We start from the raw sequence: 14,553 nt of genomic DNA, 5'->3' as shown, positions 1-14,553 counted from the left end.
AGGCGTATTGAAGAGTCGCTTTGATTGACTCCTCCCACTGAGAATGGTTGGCCGAGTTGTAGGACAGAACCACGTGATCGGGGTTCACTTCTCGGTGAAGCTTGAGAGGGGACTTCAAGAAGCTGCTCAGGATGACTTCCTGGCAATGTTCCTGGGCACAAACGGCAGCAGACACAGCATCAGGAAAGAGAGAAGATACCGGGCACGCGGGAGCTGGACTGTATGTGCCCGGCAGTGACAGGGTTAGGGTTTGGACCTGTCACTGACAGAAGCTAAACAACTATGTACATCTGATGTAAGTACATAGAGATAGCTAAAGTGTGCATAAGTGCATATTGGACTCTAACAGTTTCTTTGTGATCGGCCAGATCACACGTCTGACGTCATAGCTGGTCATGTAGCCTGCCAAGGCGAGCCTGCCTGCCACAGCTGCCATTATTTGACCAAATCTTCCGGCCAACCTAGTATTTCGATTGACCAACCTAGCAGACCCAAGTACTGTGTTTTGCTGAATGCTTGGATCATTCTCCAAAATTTCTGGTTTCGTTAACCGGGGACCATCACATACTTTTTAATATCTTTTCCCGCATGGTGCACCTGACAGATGTCAGATGAGGCCCAAGGCCAAATCCACCCCCGGAGCCAGCGTCCTCCGGTAGATTGTCTTGGAGTTGGGTTAGAGACGAACCGAGTTCATATTCAGAACCGGAGCGCCTTCTTTACCCTACCCTCCAATGCCCATGCCCATCGGCCGCTGCCCTCTGCCCGTACCGAGGTGGCAGGGAGGGGCCGACCGAGCGCTGGGTCATTACAGAAGGATATCCCAGGCGGGAGTCAATCTGAAGGGTTGGGTTTAAAGTTAGGTGTGGATTTTCGTCTGCATGTGCTGAAAAAACCTTGAATGCAAGGTTGGCCTAAGGTTTGGTGTAAAGTTTAATTAAAGTTAAGTGCATAGCGAAACCAGAAATTTTGAGAAAACTCCAACCATTCTGCAAAACACAGTAGGCTCGAGCGCACCGGCTTCCTGGTTTACCAACACCGATCCGCCATTCATCCAACTTCCACCCGCCCAAGACTTACAAGTACTACCACCAACTGCCACCCAATGGTAGAGAAAGGCACCCTTCAACAAGGTCGCACCGGATTAAAGCCATGAAAAGCAGAAGATGGAAAAAAGGCGATCTCGACCAAAGACAACAATGGACTGGCATGACATGGGTGCGATTGCGTGGCATGACTTGGATGCAATTGAGACAAGGTAGGTACTTCTAACTTTCGTCTCTGTGCTCTCTACCCGTCCTCATTTCATCCAACTCGAAGCTCAAGAGCTGATTCCGCCTTTTCTGTTTTTTTTGGGTGACAGACCACCTGCCTCTACCAACGACCGTCTTACCCAGCTTGAAGCTGCTTCTCCCTTCTCGAAAGTTCGCCCGCTTGACGCTGCTAATCTCTTGTCCGAAACTTTCAAATCGTCTCCCTTCTCCAAAGCTTGCCAGCTTGACGCTGCTAATCACTCGTCCAGAACTTTCAGATCGTTTTGCTTGCCCTTATCCGAATATTTCAGGATCTATTGCCTCTTCCGATACTGCTTTCCAAACCAGCTCTTTGACCTGTCTTGATCGAAACTTGATCAGTGTTTTCTACTACTATCTGCTTATCATGAAGCGCTTCAGAAACAATGACGAGACTGAGACTGCATGGCAAGGCAAGTTTTCTTTTTTTATACTTGATAACACATACCATCTGATACTAATCTTATGATTCTCAGATCCAAATCAGCTTGCAATCCCCGCGCTTCGTCAAGCTTTGACCACGTTTGGAATCTGCTTGGAGGAAGGTGAATATCGCAGCAAATTATTCCAACGCTATGTCAAGCTTGCCCGCATCGAGTCACCTGAATCTGTGGAGCGTTGGCTTGAGCTGGACTCGTTAGACGCACCTTTGCCAGGTACGCAACTGTTATCATTTCCATTAGTCTGAAATCTGGACTGACGCATGTATGACCACTCTTAGCCGCCAAACAACTTCAGGTCGCCAAGTTGAAAATCATACTGGCTCTTCACTCGGTCAACTACCCGGCACAAGCAAGTCGCGGGCATCTAGTCAAGCTATACAATGCGCTCAAGAATGAACTCAATCCCAGTGGCTCAGTCATCGAAGTCAGTACCACGTTGCCCTCACGTTCCGATCACAAAAAGAAGAAGAAAAGCGCGCAAGCCACCCACGAAGAATCATTGCCACTGCCAACGCCGCCAACGCCAACAGACACCCGTTTTCCCACCCATGTTGGAAAGACTCGACGTACCAAGTCGGCAGCTAGGGAAGATACATTCTTTCAGCCATATCGATCCCCTGACAGACCAGCTAGATCCTTGGTGTGTCTCTCATCGCAAACGTCTATCGTCTGCAACTCACCCCGAACATCCAGACGCTCCCTATCCCAAGCCGCCAAGTCGTCATCAGGCAGCTACTCCCTTCGACGATCCCCCCGGTTGAGAGCAGCCCAAGAAGAGATGGAGCGGGCATCAAGAGCATCTGGGCCGCCTTCCCAATCCTCTGACGCGAGGGATCAAACCTTGATTTCCGTGAAGGAAGAATCTGACGATGACGATGAATCTCAGACGCCCACGCATGTCACCCGTTCACCATTGCCCACACGATCACCAACCCCGGGGCCTTCTTCCTCTGAAGGCCCACATTATCAGTCTACCGTGAATTCTGCTTCATCCGAGGCCGGGGACTCTGAAGCCTCCTCCGACCCGCGCTCCCAATCTGTTGATGGACGCCTTGCCTGCGAACCTGGCGACTCTGGGAGAACCGCCTCTGAAGCCCCCTCAGAGCCGCATTCCCAATCTTTCAAAGGACACCATCTCTCCGAAGCATCCTCGGACCCGTGTTCCCAATCTGTCGATGGACGCCTTGCCTCCGAAGCTGGGGACTCTGAGAGAACCGCCTCTGAAGCCCCCTCGGAGCCGCCTTCCCAATCTTTGGACGGGCGCTATCCCTCCGAAACCTCCTCCGACCCGCCTTCTCAATCTGTTGACGGACACATTGCCTCCGATGCCGGTGATTCTGAGAGAACCGCCTCTGAAGCCCCCTCGGAGCCGCCTTCCCAATCTTTAGACGGGCGCTATCCCTCCGAAACCTCCTCCGGCCCGCCTTCTCAATCTGCTGACGGACACATTGCCTCCGATGCCGGTGATTCTGAGAGAACCGCCTCTGAAGCCCCCTCGGAGCCGCCTTCCCAATCTTTAGACGGGCGCTATCCCTCCGAAACCTCCTCCGGCCCGCCTTCTCAATCTGTTGACGGACACATTGCCTCCGATGCCGGTGATTCTGAGAGAACCGCCTATGAAGCCCCCTCGGAGCCGCCTTCCCATGATGATGAGGCCTCAGAGTCATCCAGAGGCCCCAGAGTCACTGCTTCGCCAACACAGCAGCCCTCCTCCTCTCATAACTACTCTCCCGCCCTGGCGGCCCCGCTTCAAGCCCAGGACTCTCAGGCTCGCCTCGCCTTTCGGGCCGACCCCAGCCCCCCGCCAACATCTGCAGGAACTCGCCAGGCTCTCAAGCGCAAGTTGGAAGACCCCACAGAGTGGCCAGGCGAGTCTTGCCCTTTCTCCTTGTGTTTCTACTTCGTTGATCTAACTGTTTTTTTTCACTTTTGGTGTTTTGCTGGCAGACCACTCGCAGCTGTCGCGGGAACAAATTGAAGAGTACCTCGATCAGCACAACGTTGCGTACAACTCAACCACTCGGATCGCACGGCTGATTGGCAGCTACAATCTCCTACGCTCCAGCCTCCCCGAACTCAGCAAACCGCGAGGTTCTAAGCGCCCTAAAGATTCCCAGTCCCACTCTCGGTCAACCTCTAGGTCTAGGCTACCTCATTCCCGTCCTTGCCCATCTTCTACACGCAAAAATAGACGTAGAGTTGGGACACGTAGCCAACCCAAGGAAAACGATCGTGGGTTTGTATACTCAAGGCTGGAGGCTCCTTCCAGTCCTCGAACTGAAGCGTCATTCTTGGGGCCTGCTCTCAGTCGTGCCGACTCACCAGCGTTGTCGTCCACCTACCAACCATCTGTGGTGTCAACTCAGTCATCAGAAGCTCATTCCTCTCGGGTATCAGTCAGCGCCCGTTCCACTTCTGCTTCAAGAGAGTTCCCCACTAGTAATACCCGTCGGAAGCAAGCCAAGAAGAATGGCACTCAAACTCAGGCTGGCAAGAAACCAGGAAGACCTCGAGCACGACCATCCCAGCGTCGCCAGTGGCGCCGTCCATCATCTACTCATCATGAAGGCAACCGTGATGTCAATTTCGTTCCTTTTCTTCCCGACGCCTCAAAGAAAAGGAACAAGCGACATGATGACCTCTCTTCAAGCTCTAGCCGTATTAAACGAACTCGCCCTGGTCACGTCACGTAGCACTAGAAAAAAACCCGCCCGACAGAATAGCTACACACCGCAACCATCTTTTCATGACAGCCATGAGCTGGGACAGCCGCAGTCCGATCTTGATTATCAGCTGCCCAAGCTGCACGAATCCGATAGCCCGTCTAGCGCCTCAAGAGTCTTGTGCCAAAGGAACCAATCGGCCAATCACTCTCCAAGGTTAGTACACACCAAACGACCTCGCCCCTGTCTGGATCGATTTGTTAGCCCTCCTGCCCATCCTCACGCCTCCACCTCAGAGAATCACTCTTTTATCCAACTTGCCCACCCAGATCATTTTTCTAGTCCCCCAACCAATACTTACACATCTACCTCCAGAGGCCGTAAGCGCAACATAATTCCTGATGACAAATCCCAATCTGAGTCTCAGCCTGGAGACAATCGAGCTCCCCAAAGAAAAAGGAAGCAGCCCCATCACCCTTTTTCAAGCCCGCAACGTACCAAAAGACAAGCCACCCCGGTTTCGCGGCGTGTCCCGACCTCTGCAGAAGTTCGCCGCCGAAGACAAAGAAAACAACAATCTGAAGATCGGGCTCGGCGCGGGAGCCTTCAGATCCATCCATCTCTCCGCGACAACGAGGTGATCATGCCAAGTCATCACCCTTCAGCCAGTGGCATTCAGGGCTGGAGGGCATCCCTACCGCGGGATTTGTCAGGCCCGCAGGAATCAGTAGCGTCATCCGGAACAGTGCTCCCACCAACACCAGATCAAACCAATAGTGGGCGTGTGACCGGCTGCTGCGCCGGGCAACAATTGGTCTCTCAGCTCACAGAGGCGAGCGGTATCCTAGCACAGTGTCTGGATCGGGTCAGCCTCTCTCAACTTAGGCCCAGCTCCAGTGGTGAACCAAGCTCTTCATCTGATCCTCGTCCTTCGGGATCGGGAGGACCTCGCAACCTCAACGGACCTCGCGACCTCACTCTTTTGGCAAGTGCTTCACATTTCAATATGAACCTGTATTGTGTCTTTCTGATTCTTCTGACATGTAGGCACGAGTCCGCCTACACATCAAGACCCTCTTTGGGAAGTGTATGGCCATGAATCAATTCCCACCCCCTGTGACCGAACGCGAGAAGGCAAACTGGAAGAATGAAGACCTTGACAACGAAGACTCAGACGATGAGAGCACGGCCTCTAGCGCATCTTTGGCTTCCGATTACGACCCAAGATTTCCTTATCCCAACGGTCCTGGCCATCAGAAAGCTTCCCCGGCTATACTCTCGATCATGTGGCGGACTATGCGACGGGTTGGTGTTGTATCATTCCGGCCTGACTTGGCCCGGAGTCACCTTGATGCCGATAACGCATTCCTATGGGATCTCGCCCATAAGATCTTCATCAAACTTGTTCAAGCACAGGAATATAAGGATATTGACCTCGAGTATTGCTCTGCAGCCAAAATCCACGACGCAATCAACTCTCATGCGAAACAGATACATCGAACGTGAGTCCATCTGATCTCAGTCTTAGTCCAAGTGTGATTTTTCCTTACTTGAGCGTCACTATGTATGCCTTGTAGGTATCGGGAGGCAGCCTGGGCTCCCCAACGACTGGACCAAAGGGCAATTCTCAAGCGTCGACAAGCGCGCACTAATCGGGTAAGTGTGTGATCTACAGTGCCCTTCATCATCACTCTCCCGCGTCAAATTTTTTGCCGCAACTTCGAAGAAACTGTGTACAATGTCCAAAGGACGACAACTTTGGAGGTCCTCCAATGAAAAATCCCACTTCAAAGGTTTTTCAGAGAAAAATCTTAAAAGTGCATCCTCTGTGTAGTGAAATGAGTAGTAGCCTGACCGTCACAAGTTCCTACTCCCGGGAGTAGATCTAACTTAACAATGTCCCTCTATTGGATGGGGGACACCTTCCCGCAGGGTTAGGGAGTTATAGACTAAGGCTGTGCCCCGGGGTTCGGGACGGGGCATGAGGGTCATCCCGAACCCCACACCCTGACCATGCCCCGGAATGCCCTGAAGCCCCGGGGCATGCCCATTTTTTTTCTAGCCGCTGAAATGATGTGATGATATCAGAGCTAACGTGATGATATCCGAGTTGAGGGCTGTTGGGGTCTGGTTATTGGAATTTTAAGCTTGAAATTCGACAAATAGCATATTTACCTCCGGAGTGGAATTATTACAGATATGAAGCAAAAAGCCCCTCATCTAACTCCTCCACCATCCAACAGTACAATTATCGAGCTTGAAAGCAGTGACAAAGATCAAAACTCTGCCCATAAAGCCAAGCGAAGTTGGGTTTGGAATCACTTTTGAATTACAAGCGACGGCACCGCGGCAATTTGTCAAGTTACCCAGAAAGGTGGGAATATATGCGGGACCAAATTGAAAAAAGATAAAAGTGGAAGCACCAAGAACTTTCACGGCCATCTCTTGCAAATCCACCACCTTGCCGATCCTAAGCTCCTGAAAAAGACGCAGAAATCAAAGCATATCGACATGGAAGGGTCGAAGTGTGGCTCCTGCATACCAAAAGTGACTGCCATTTTATCTTATAGTTATTGTTGCATTAGAGTCAGGATTATTTCTGACTATGCAACGTGGGTCCTCTTGTAGGTGGAGCTTAATAATGTTTCATTGAAGAATGCACTTGTATACTTCCTCGCCAAGTGTGATCTACCGTTTACAATTGTTGAGCGACCATCTTTCCGTGCACTTGTTCGCCTACTCAACAAAGGGGCCTCACCCCTAATTACCAGTGTCTCCCGCAATGGCATTTCCACTCACCTTGACAGAGTCTTCCTCCAATCGCAAGAGACCATCAAGCTCCAGTTTCTTGCAAAGCAAGATCATCTTTTGTTCACAACCGACACTTGGACCGCCCCGAATGTCACCGCTTTCATGGCGGTGACCACTCATTACTTGGATTCCAACTTTGAGATGAAAGACTTGACCATAGCTGTCCCTCATATTCAAGGTGTGAGTTTTCATTTGTCTTTTATTTGTTATTTGAATGAAACAAAAAGTAACCAAAACATCTCATCTCTCCAGGAAGTCATACTGGCAGGATGTTTGCAGAGCAATTCTATGAAGTTCTTGAACGTTATGGGTGTCTTGACAAGATACACACGATTACCGCTGACAACGCCGCAACAAACAATCAAATGGCCCGGGAACTCACGCTTCAACTTGACTCTTTCAACACTGCTACTCATCTTCTCGGCTGCGTTGCACATGTCATCAACCTTGCTGCCAAAGCCGGAATCGCGGCCCTTGGAACTCTGGAAGACTCAGCTCAAGAAGGTGAAGAACTTTCCACCGCCGCAATGGGAGGCGAAGCTCCGTACAATGCACCTGCTCACCCGGCCACTCGAAACCGGATGGGCATCAACTTCATGACCACCAAACCTGATGGGGCCAATGTTGAGGCTGACTCAATCCTCAAGAGGATACACGGATTGTGTACCTATGTACAACTTTCACCTCAACGCCGCGAACGTTTTGCCAATGTTGTCGGCTTTACTCAGCCTGATCTTGCGGCCAAGAAGATCACGTGTCTCAAAATCAATGTTTCAACCCGCTGTAATTCAACCTTTGCAATGTTCCGCCGGGCCATTCAACTCAAGGAGTCATGCACTCATTACTGTCAGTCCCAACCAGAGACTCGCCGCTTTCTGTTGACCTCGGAGGAATGGAATCAGGCCAAAAATGTGATGAACCTCCTTGAACCACTCAGCAAAGCAACTGAGCTGTTGTGTGGATCCACTTATCCAATGCTGAACACAGCCCTTCCTGTTTACATCACTCTGATGATACACCTCCACTCCGCCAGGCAAGGCCGTTATGATCAAGCCCAACTCGTCAACCCCGCAGCCCAAATGATAGCCAAAAGCAATGGCTACCTTCGTGATGCACTCACTAAGCCAGTATACATATATGCAATGGTACTCGACCCCACTTTCAAGGTTAGCTTCTGGAAGGCCCACGAAGTCTTCATACACAATCACTATTCGCTCTTGGTCGATGATGTCCTTTCAACATTCCGCGCTGCTGCCCACAAATTCAAGGATCAGCTTGGGATGACCGAGCCTGCTAGCAACCCGAAACCAATGGCCCGAGCCTCTGGAGCAGGTCCCTCAAACTTCTGTGCAGCTGCTTTTTACCAACCACCCCCACCAATTGAGGGGATTGAAGCCGAGATCTCCCGCTACTTGAAGGAAGATTCCGATCCGCAGGGCAGCAAGATCCTTGCTTATTGGGCCGGTCGACAGAGGACTTATCCGATCCTGTCACAAATGGCACGGAAATTCCTTTCAATCCCGGCAACTAGCGCTGCTTCCGAGCGCGTGTTCTCCAAAGGACGACGAATCGTCTCCTGGCAACGATCCGCGCTCCAACCGAGGAGCATCGAGCATCTCTTATGTCTCAAGGGATGGTTTCAAGCCTTCGATGGCCCTTTCTAGGCTTCTGATTCCCTTTTCTTGTTATGTCTACACCCGTTTCCTGGGTTTCTTGTCCGCGCGTGTGCCCTTTTCTGTCAGTCTCTAACTACTTGCTCGGCCTCTCATCTCGTTTTCCTTTCCCTCAGGCTCCGCTCGGCCTCTCATTTCATTTCCTTTTCCCTCAAGCTCTAGATAAAACAGTCCTGTATATACTTGATGGCCACTGGAATTACAAAAACAAACATAAAAACCCAAAAAAAGACATCATCCCCCAGGGAATCCTCCCTTTGCAAAAAACCATCATATGCCCCGGGGTTTTGGGGCATTCCTGAGGCCAATCCCGGACCCCGTAACCCGGGGCATGATCACAAAGTCATGCCCTGAACCCCGCTTTCGGGGCGCAGCCTTATTATAGACACTCCAAAACTAATCTGCCCCGATGCGGTTGAGGGGTTGGATTAGTCACGCTAATCCAAGCTACAGCCATTCTCGAAAAGCTTGCGGTTCCAGCACCCTGTGAATCCGACAAACAATTTTTTTTTTCAGCCCCCCAGCCTGTATTCTTCCACCTCCTTCCCTCTCTCCTTCTCTCCCATACCCCCGCCCATGCCCCCCGACCCAGCCCCACCTCCCCGCCCGATCGGACCCAACCACATCCCAGCCGGACCGCCAGCCGCAAACCACTGCCAGCCAGCCATCCCAGATCCCGATCCCCAACCGCTTGCATCGCTTTTCTCCGCTGTCGGTGAGTGCCCATCACATGCTTCCCCTTCCCCCCCGCCCTGGGCCATCAAATCCAACTGATCTGATTGTCCACAGTTTCAGTCCTCCCGGTCCCCCAACCACACCCAAAAAAAATAACCGTAACCGGTGAGTCATGCCGGGTTTTTTTAAACTGCTATCAATCACTCTCACCACCCCTCAATTGGTTTCTAACCCACCTTTCCACAGACTTTCTGCTCCAGGTCGCCAAGATCAAGCCGTTCGTGTCCGCAATCAACGCAACTGGATACCTTGTTGGAATCATGGTATGCACATATGATGTTCTAATCCTCTCCTCCACCCTGTCCCCACATTGAACCAGTCCATGTCGGCTGATTCTCCTGCTTTTTGGGGCCTTCCCGGTGTCAGTCATCACAAAATGAACAAGCTAATTGTTTCTTCACACTGACGAGCCGCATCGACCCGCTCCCGTTTGCAAATCTCCCTGGGGAGCAACAAGAGTCGTACCTCGGCCCAAGTCAGCCTCCGGACTCGCAGGCCAACAGCTGCAAGTTGTTCTACGAGGACAGCAACACCTTGCAAGCCAATGGCCCCGGCCCCAATGCTCCCCGAGTCGAAGCGCAACCAGCCACCGCGGCTCCAATCACGGCACCCAGAGGCCCGCCGTTGCCTCGCGTGATTCTCATAAAGAATCACGTTTACCAGATTGCGCAACATAACCGACGCCAGCGCAAAGCCGTGGGAACGGGTGATCACGGAGAGCGATGCGTACTTGAAGACTGTTCTTCATCATACGGCTTGGTCGAAGTTCTGCCGCGACTGCATTGATTCCCTCAACTCACTTGTCCCCTTCCTTGGGGACCATCTCACTAAGATGCAGGGGGAGGGGCTGCTCAAGTGGCAGTTGATCATCCCCTCCAACAAGACTTTCGCCAAGGGAAAGAATGTCATGGTCACATCCGAGGAGAAATTCACCAAGTTCGTGGCGGAAGCGGGCAAGAATCCCCTGGCCGCTCTATCTGTAATGGTGTCTATGCAGGACCCGCGCAAATTGGCCAAGGTCCAACAAGCAGTAAGTCTAATTATATATTCCTCATAAGGGTCTCCTGGGGTCGCTGGCTCACATACCCATCTGGATCTTCTCAGGCGCGGTCGCAGCAGGATGTCCTCGCAATGAGCTATGGGCCCGACGATACTCGTTTGGCGCTTGAACGCACCCAGGCCCGCCTGGCTGTCAATGTAAGTGTTGTCTCCCGTTCTGGTCCCACACTGGGCCCCACACGTCGTTGTTGATCTCGGATTGATTGTCAATCTTGGAACAGCCCCACACCGACGTGGATGAGCAAGAACGTTTGTGCATTGCCGCGGATCTACACGTGTATCTAACTGGCAAGTACGGCATGAACTCCGAGTGCATGAGGATCAAGGACCCCAAGGACCTGGGCGCATCAATCCATGTCACTCGGGAAGCGCTGACAAAGTGGAGCCGCTGTCTCCTGCACAAGATACCCGGAATCAACCAGGACAACCCCCCAAATATCCCTGAATTTGTCCCCGACAAGAGGCCCGCGCCCACTCTGGCCGAGCTGGCTGCTAAGCAGGGGGCGCGACTGAGCAAGCACAAGTCGCGTGCTTCACCAACTAAACCACCGGGCGTGTCTTCCTGTGCCACCAAGGGAGCCCCCCTGCCTACCACGCCGGCAAAGGCCGCGACACCTAGCAAGAGCTCGGCCTTATCAACCGCGCGACGTGTGCCAGCCCGAGTTTTGTCCCTTTTTTTCTTCGGCTATTAGCCGAAGAAAATAATGCATTTTTCTTCGGCTAAAAGCCAAAGGACAGCAGAGCTGGCCGGGCCAGCTCCACTGGAGCTGGCGCGCAGGCTGGCGCTGGATGAGCTGGTATTGGTATGTATTGGATACATTGCTGTATCTGATACATATACATAGCGATACGTATCCAATACATAGCGATACGTATCCGATACATACCGATACGTATCCAATACATACCTGTACAGTGTACTAAAAATACATCCCAATACGTATCCGATACATACCGATACGTATCCGGTACATACCAATACGTATCCAATACATACCAATACAATGTGCTATACACCTTGCCACGTTTTTTTTTTTTAAAAAAACTGCCCTAACCCCTAACCCCTAACCCCTAAAACCCGACCCCCAAAAACCCACCCCCTGACCTGCCCCCTAACAACGTTGTAAACGCTGCGCTGCGCTAAAAAAAGCGGTCATTTAGCGCAGCGCAGCGGTCACACCGCTACGTCCCAGAGGCAAGTAGCGGAAGCTGTTGAAAAAACCGCTGCGCTACTTGCTATGCGCAGCGGTTGACCGCTACCCACCCAGGGCAATTAGCGATAGCGCAGCGGAAGTGGAAATCCGCTGTGCTATCCGCTAATTTAGCGGATAGCGGAATTTAACTGCATGTTAAACCTCTTTTAACATGATTTAGACCATTTTCTTCCTTCTTTTTCAAACCGCTGCGCTACCGCTGAAGCGCAGCGGCTCAGCGCTATGTGACCGCTTTTTTTAGCGCGCTAAAATTATCTTTTTTTCCCCGGGAAAACAAAAAGCGGTTAGCGCAGCGGTCTGACCGCTGCGCGCAGCGTTTAGCGCAGCGGCACAAAAAACCGCTGCGCTAACCGCTTCGCTGCGCTAAAAGTAGCACAGCTGTTACAATGTTGCCCCTAACCCCCCAATGGGGCATGGGGGAAGTGGGAATTGAACCAGCAACCTTGCTGTAAGGAGGTTTGCAGCGCACTGCAAACCACTAGGCTAACAACCATTGGTCGCGCTGCCCAGGTTTTGTGGCTACGTTCGTATGAAGTCAGCTCTGCCAGCCCGGCCAGCTCCAGCGCTCCTTCGGCTTTTAGCCGAAGAAAAATGCACTTTTTTCTTCGGCTAAAAGCCAAAGAATTATAGTGCCACAGGTGGCCAGCCCCCAAGCCTGAGAAGAAGGGCTTCGTGTTTACCCCCGTCCGAGTCACCTCAGCTGGCCGCACCCTCCCAGGTCGTTGGATTCCAGACTCCGGCGCAGTAGCAAAGTCCCCCGGCGACTTGTCCCCAGCAACAAATGACGCCGGGCCCCTCAGCATTGACTTAACTGGACTAGGCGTTGAGGACAACGATCGCAATGGTCCGTCAGATCTCCGCGGCGAAGATTCACCTGTCACTCCATTCCGTGTACCCCCTGGCAAAGAAAACGACGAGCTGGACACGACTGATGCAGAATCCGAGGACCCGGCCCGCATCTCGGCCGATCATTCGCTCCAATTGCATCCCTCAACTTGCCACACTTTTGATGTGAGCTCGGACATTGAGGTCATGCCTCACCATGGGTTACCAACAGACATCCATCGGTCCCCCGCACGCAAAATGGCCCGCAGCCCCGCTCCCCATGGGATCACGCAGACGGTCAGCCGTCTCAACTTTGGGCGAGCCGTCTCCTCCACGCTTCACTTGGACTCGCAAGATTCCTACCCCCAGATCGGACTCACCCAACTCCTGGATCAGCAACAGCTCGCCCACGTCCCATCTGCGACTCAATGATAACGGCCGCGCATTGGACATTGAGCACTTCCTCAACCTGTGCAACTTCCCGCAGGAGGATCACCTCTCCCGCGGCTTGATCAAGTTGTGCCACATCAACCGATGGGACTACTTTCTCGACGTCTTCTCCACCGAACTCAAGAAGCTCAACTTCCCCCATCCCCTGGCTTCACAAATGATGAAGGGGGCAAGGTGGTTAATCCCTACGCACACTGTTGCGGACAACGCGGTATTGCTTCCGACTAAGGCGCGCGGGACCGCAAATGAAGCAACCACCAACGCCTCTGCGGGCTTGACTTCTGCCCCAACCTTGGTAGGTGTGGTGATCCCCACGCCTGCCACAGCTATCATCGGACCGCAAGCCGCCTCTGATGCCCCGGCGCCCCCGGAGGACAGCTATGATTACCAAGACTTGTCCTCGGAAGATTCAGAGCCCTCGCCTTCGGCTAATTTGCGCGCCATGGTGCCCGCCACTCAGGAGATTTGATTGTAGGCCGCCGCGGCCTTCTTGAATGGTTAACATAGGAGCAGGATTTGAGCCCCAACAAATCCTGCTGTAAGTACTTTCTTTTGTCTTTTCTTGATTCTTGGTCTCATTCTTGGTTGTTAGCGCAATCATATCAATCGTATCTCCATCATTCTTGGTTGTTAGCGCGATCATATCAATCGTATCTCCATCATTCTTGGTTGTTAGCTCCCGTCGCCATGGTGCTAAGATATCCCCCCCTATTTCAATTAGTTATTAGTTGTTGCTAGTCCCCCAAAACAATGGAACGATCGCCTGATATAACTACAATGGCATACACGCAATAAAGTATGAGTTATTGTTCTCTTCACAGAGTGGGAGTATCTCCACTGCCCCACCCCATGGACTCCATGCCGACTGCCAGAGCCCCAAGACACCTCGGCAACAGAGGCTGTTCCGCGGGCCAGGAGCCTCATTCACGATCAAAGTCCTTGCGTCAGTCAGTATTGGAGGCGAGCCAGCTCAACAAGGATGTCCGCATGGCCCCGCATCCTTGTTGAGGGGCCTTGGCCCAAATGACCCAATCTGGGATCAAATCCAAGGGCTCATTATGCCTCATGGAACCACGCGGGAGTGGTTTGTGGACCAATAAACGCGCATGCGATTATTGGTGAGATCATTTGCTAAATTAAGCCGAGCACATTGCACAGAGGAAGTCCAAAAATGCCATGGGGGGTACAAGGATAGAGGAGGGGAACACTAGGATTGAGGACTCGCTGCGAGGGGAGTACAAGCATAGAGAAGGGGAACACAAGGATCAAGGAGTCCCTGCCGCGGCGCGGAGACAAGAAAGAGAAACACTATTGTTGTCCAGCTGAGTAACCACTCCCAAGGAAGAGGCCCCTCATCAACGCCGCAGTCACAAAAGTCGGCAAGAAAT

The 14,553-nt window shown here is 52.2% G+C and overlaps 1 protein-coding gene across 1 annotated transcript; it reads left to right on the top strand.

Annotated features, from left to right (window-relative positions):
* Positions 1-1,209: 1,209 nt before the first annotated feature.
* On the top strand, positions 1,210-13,634 carry PtA15_18A64 (uncharacterized protein; the record flags this gene model as incomplete). Its single annotated transcript, XM_053165020.1, has 9 exons — positions 1,210-1,258; positions 1,364-1,705; positions 1,769-1,948; positions 2,014-3,603; positions 3,683-3,967; positions 4,044-5,383; positions 5,446-5,900; positions 5,976-6,054; positions 13,395-13,634. 9 exons carry the CDS (start codon positions 1,210-1,212, stop codon positions 13,632-13,634), a joined length of 4,560 nt encoding a protein of 1,519 aa, XP_053028563.1.
* Positions 13,635-14,553: the final 919 nt, after the last annotated feature.

The sequence above is a fragment of the Puccinia triticina genome, chromosome 18A, assembly GCF_026914185.1.
Source record: "Puccinia triticina chromosome 18A, complete sequence".
Lineage (NCBI taxonomy): Eukaryota > Fungi > Basidiomycota > Pucciniomycetes > Pucciniales > Pucciniaceae > Puccinia > Puccinia triticina.
The sequence above is the reverse complement of the archived record's forward strand: the minus strand, read 5'-3'. Positions and strand labels throughout refer to the sequence as shown.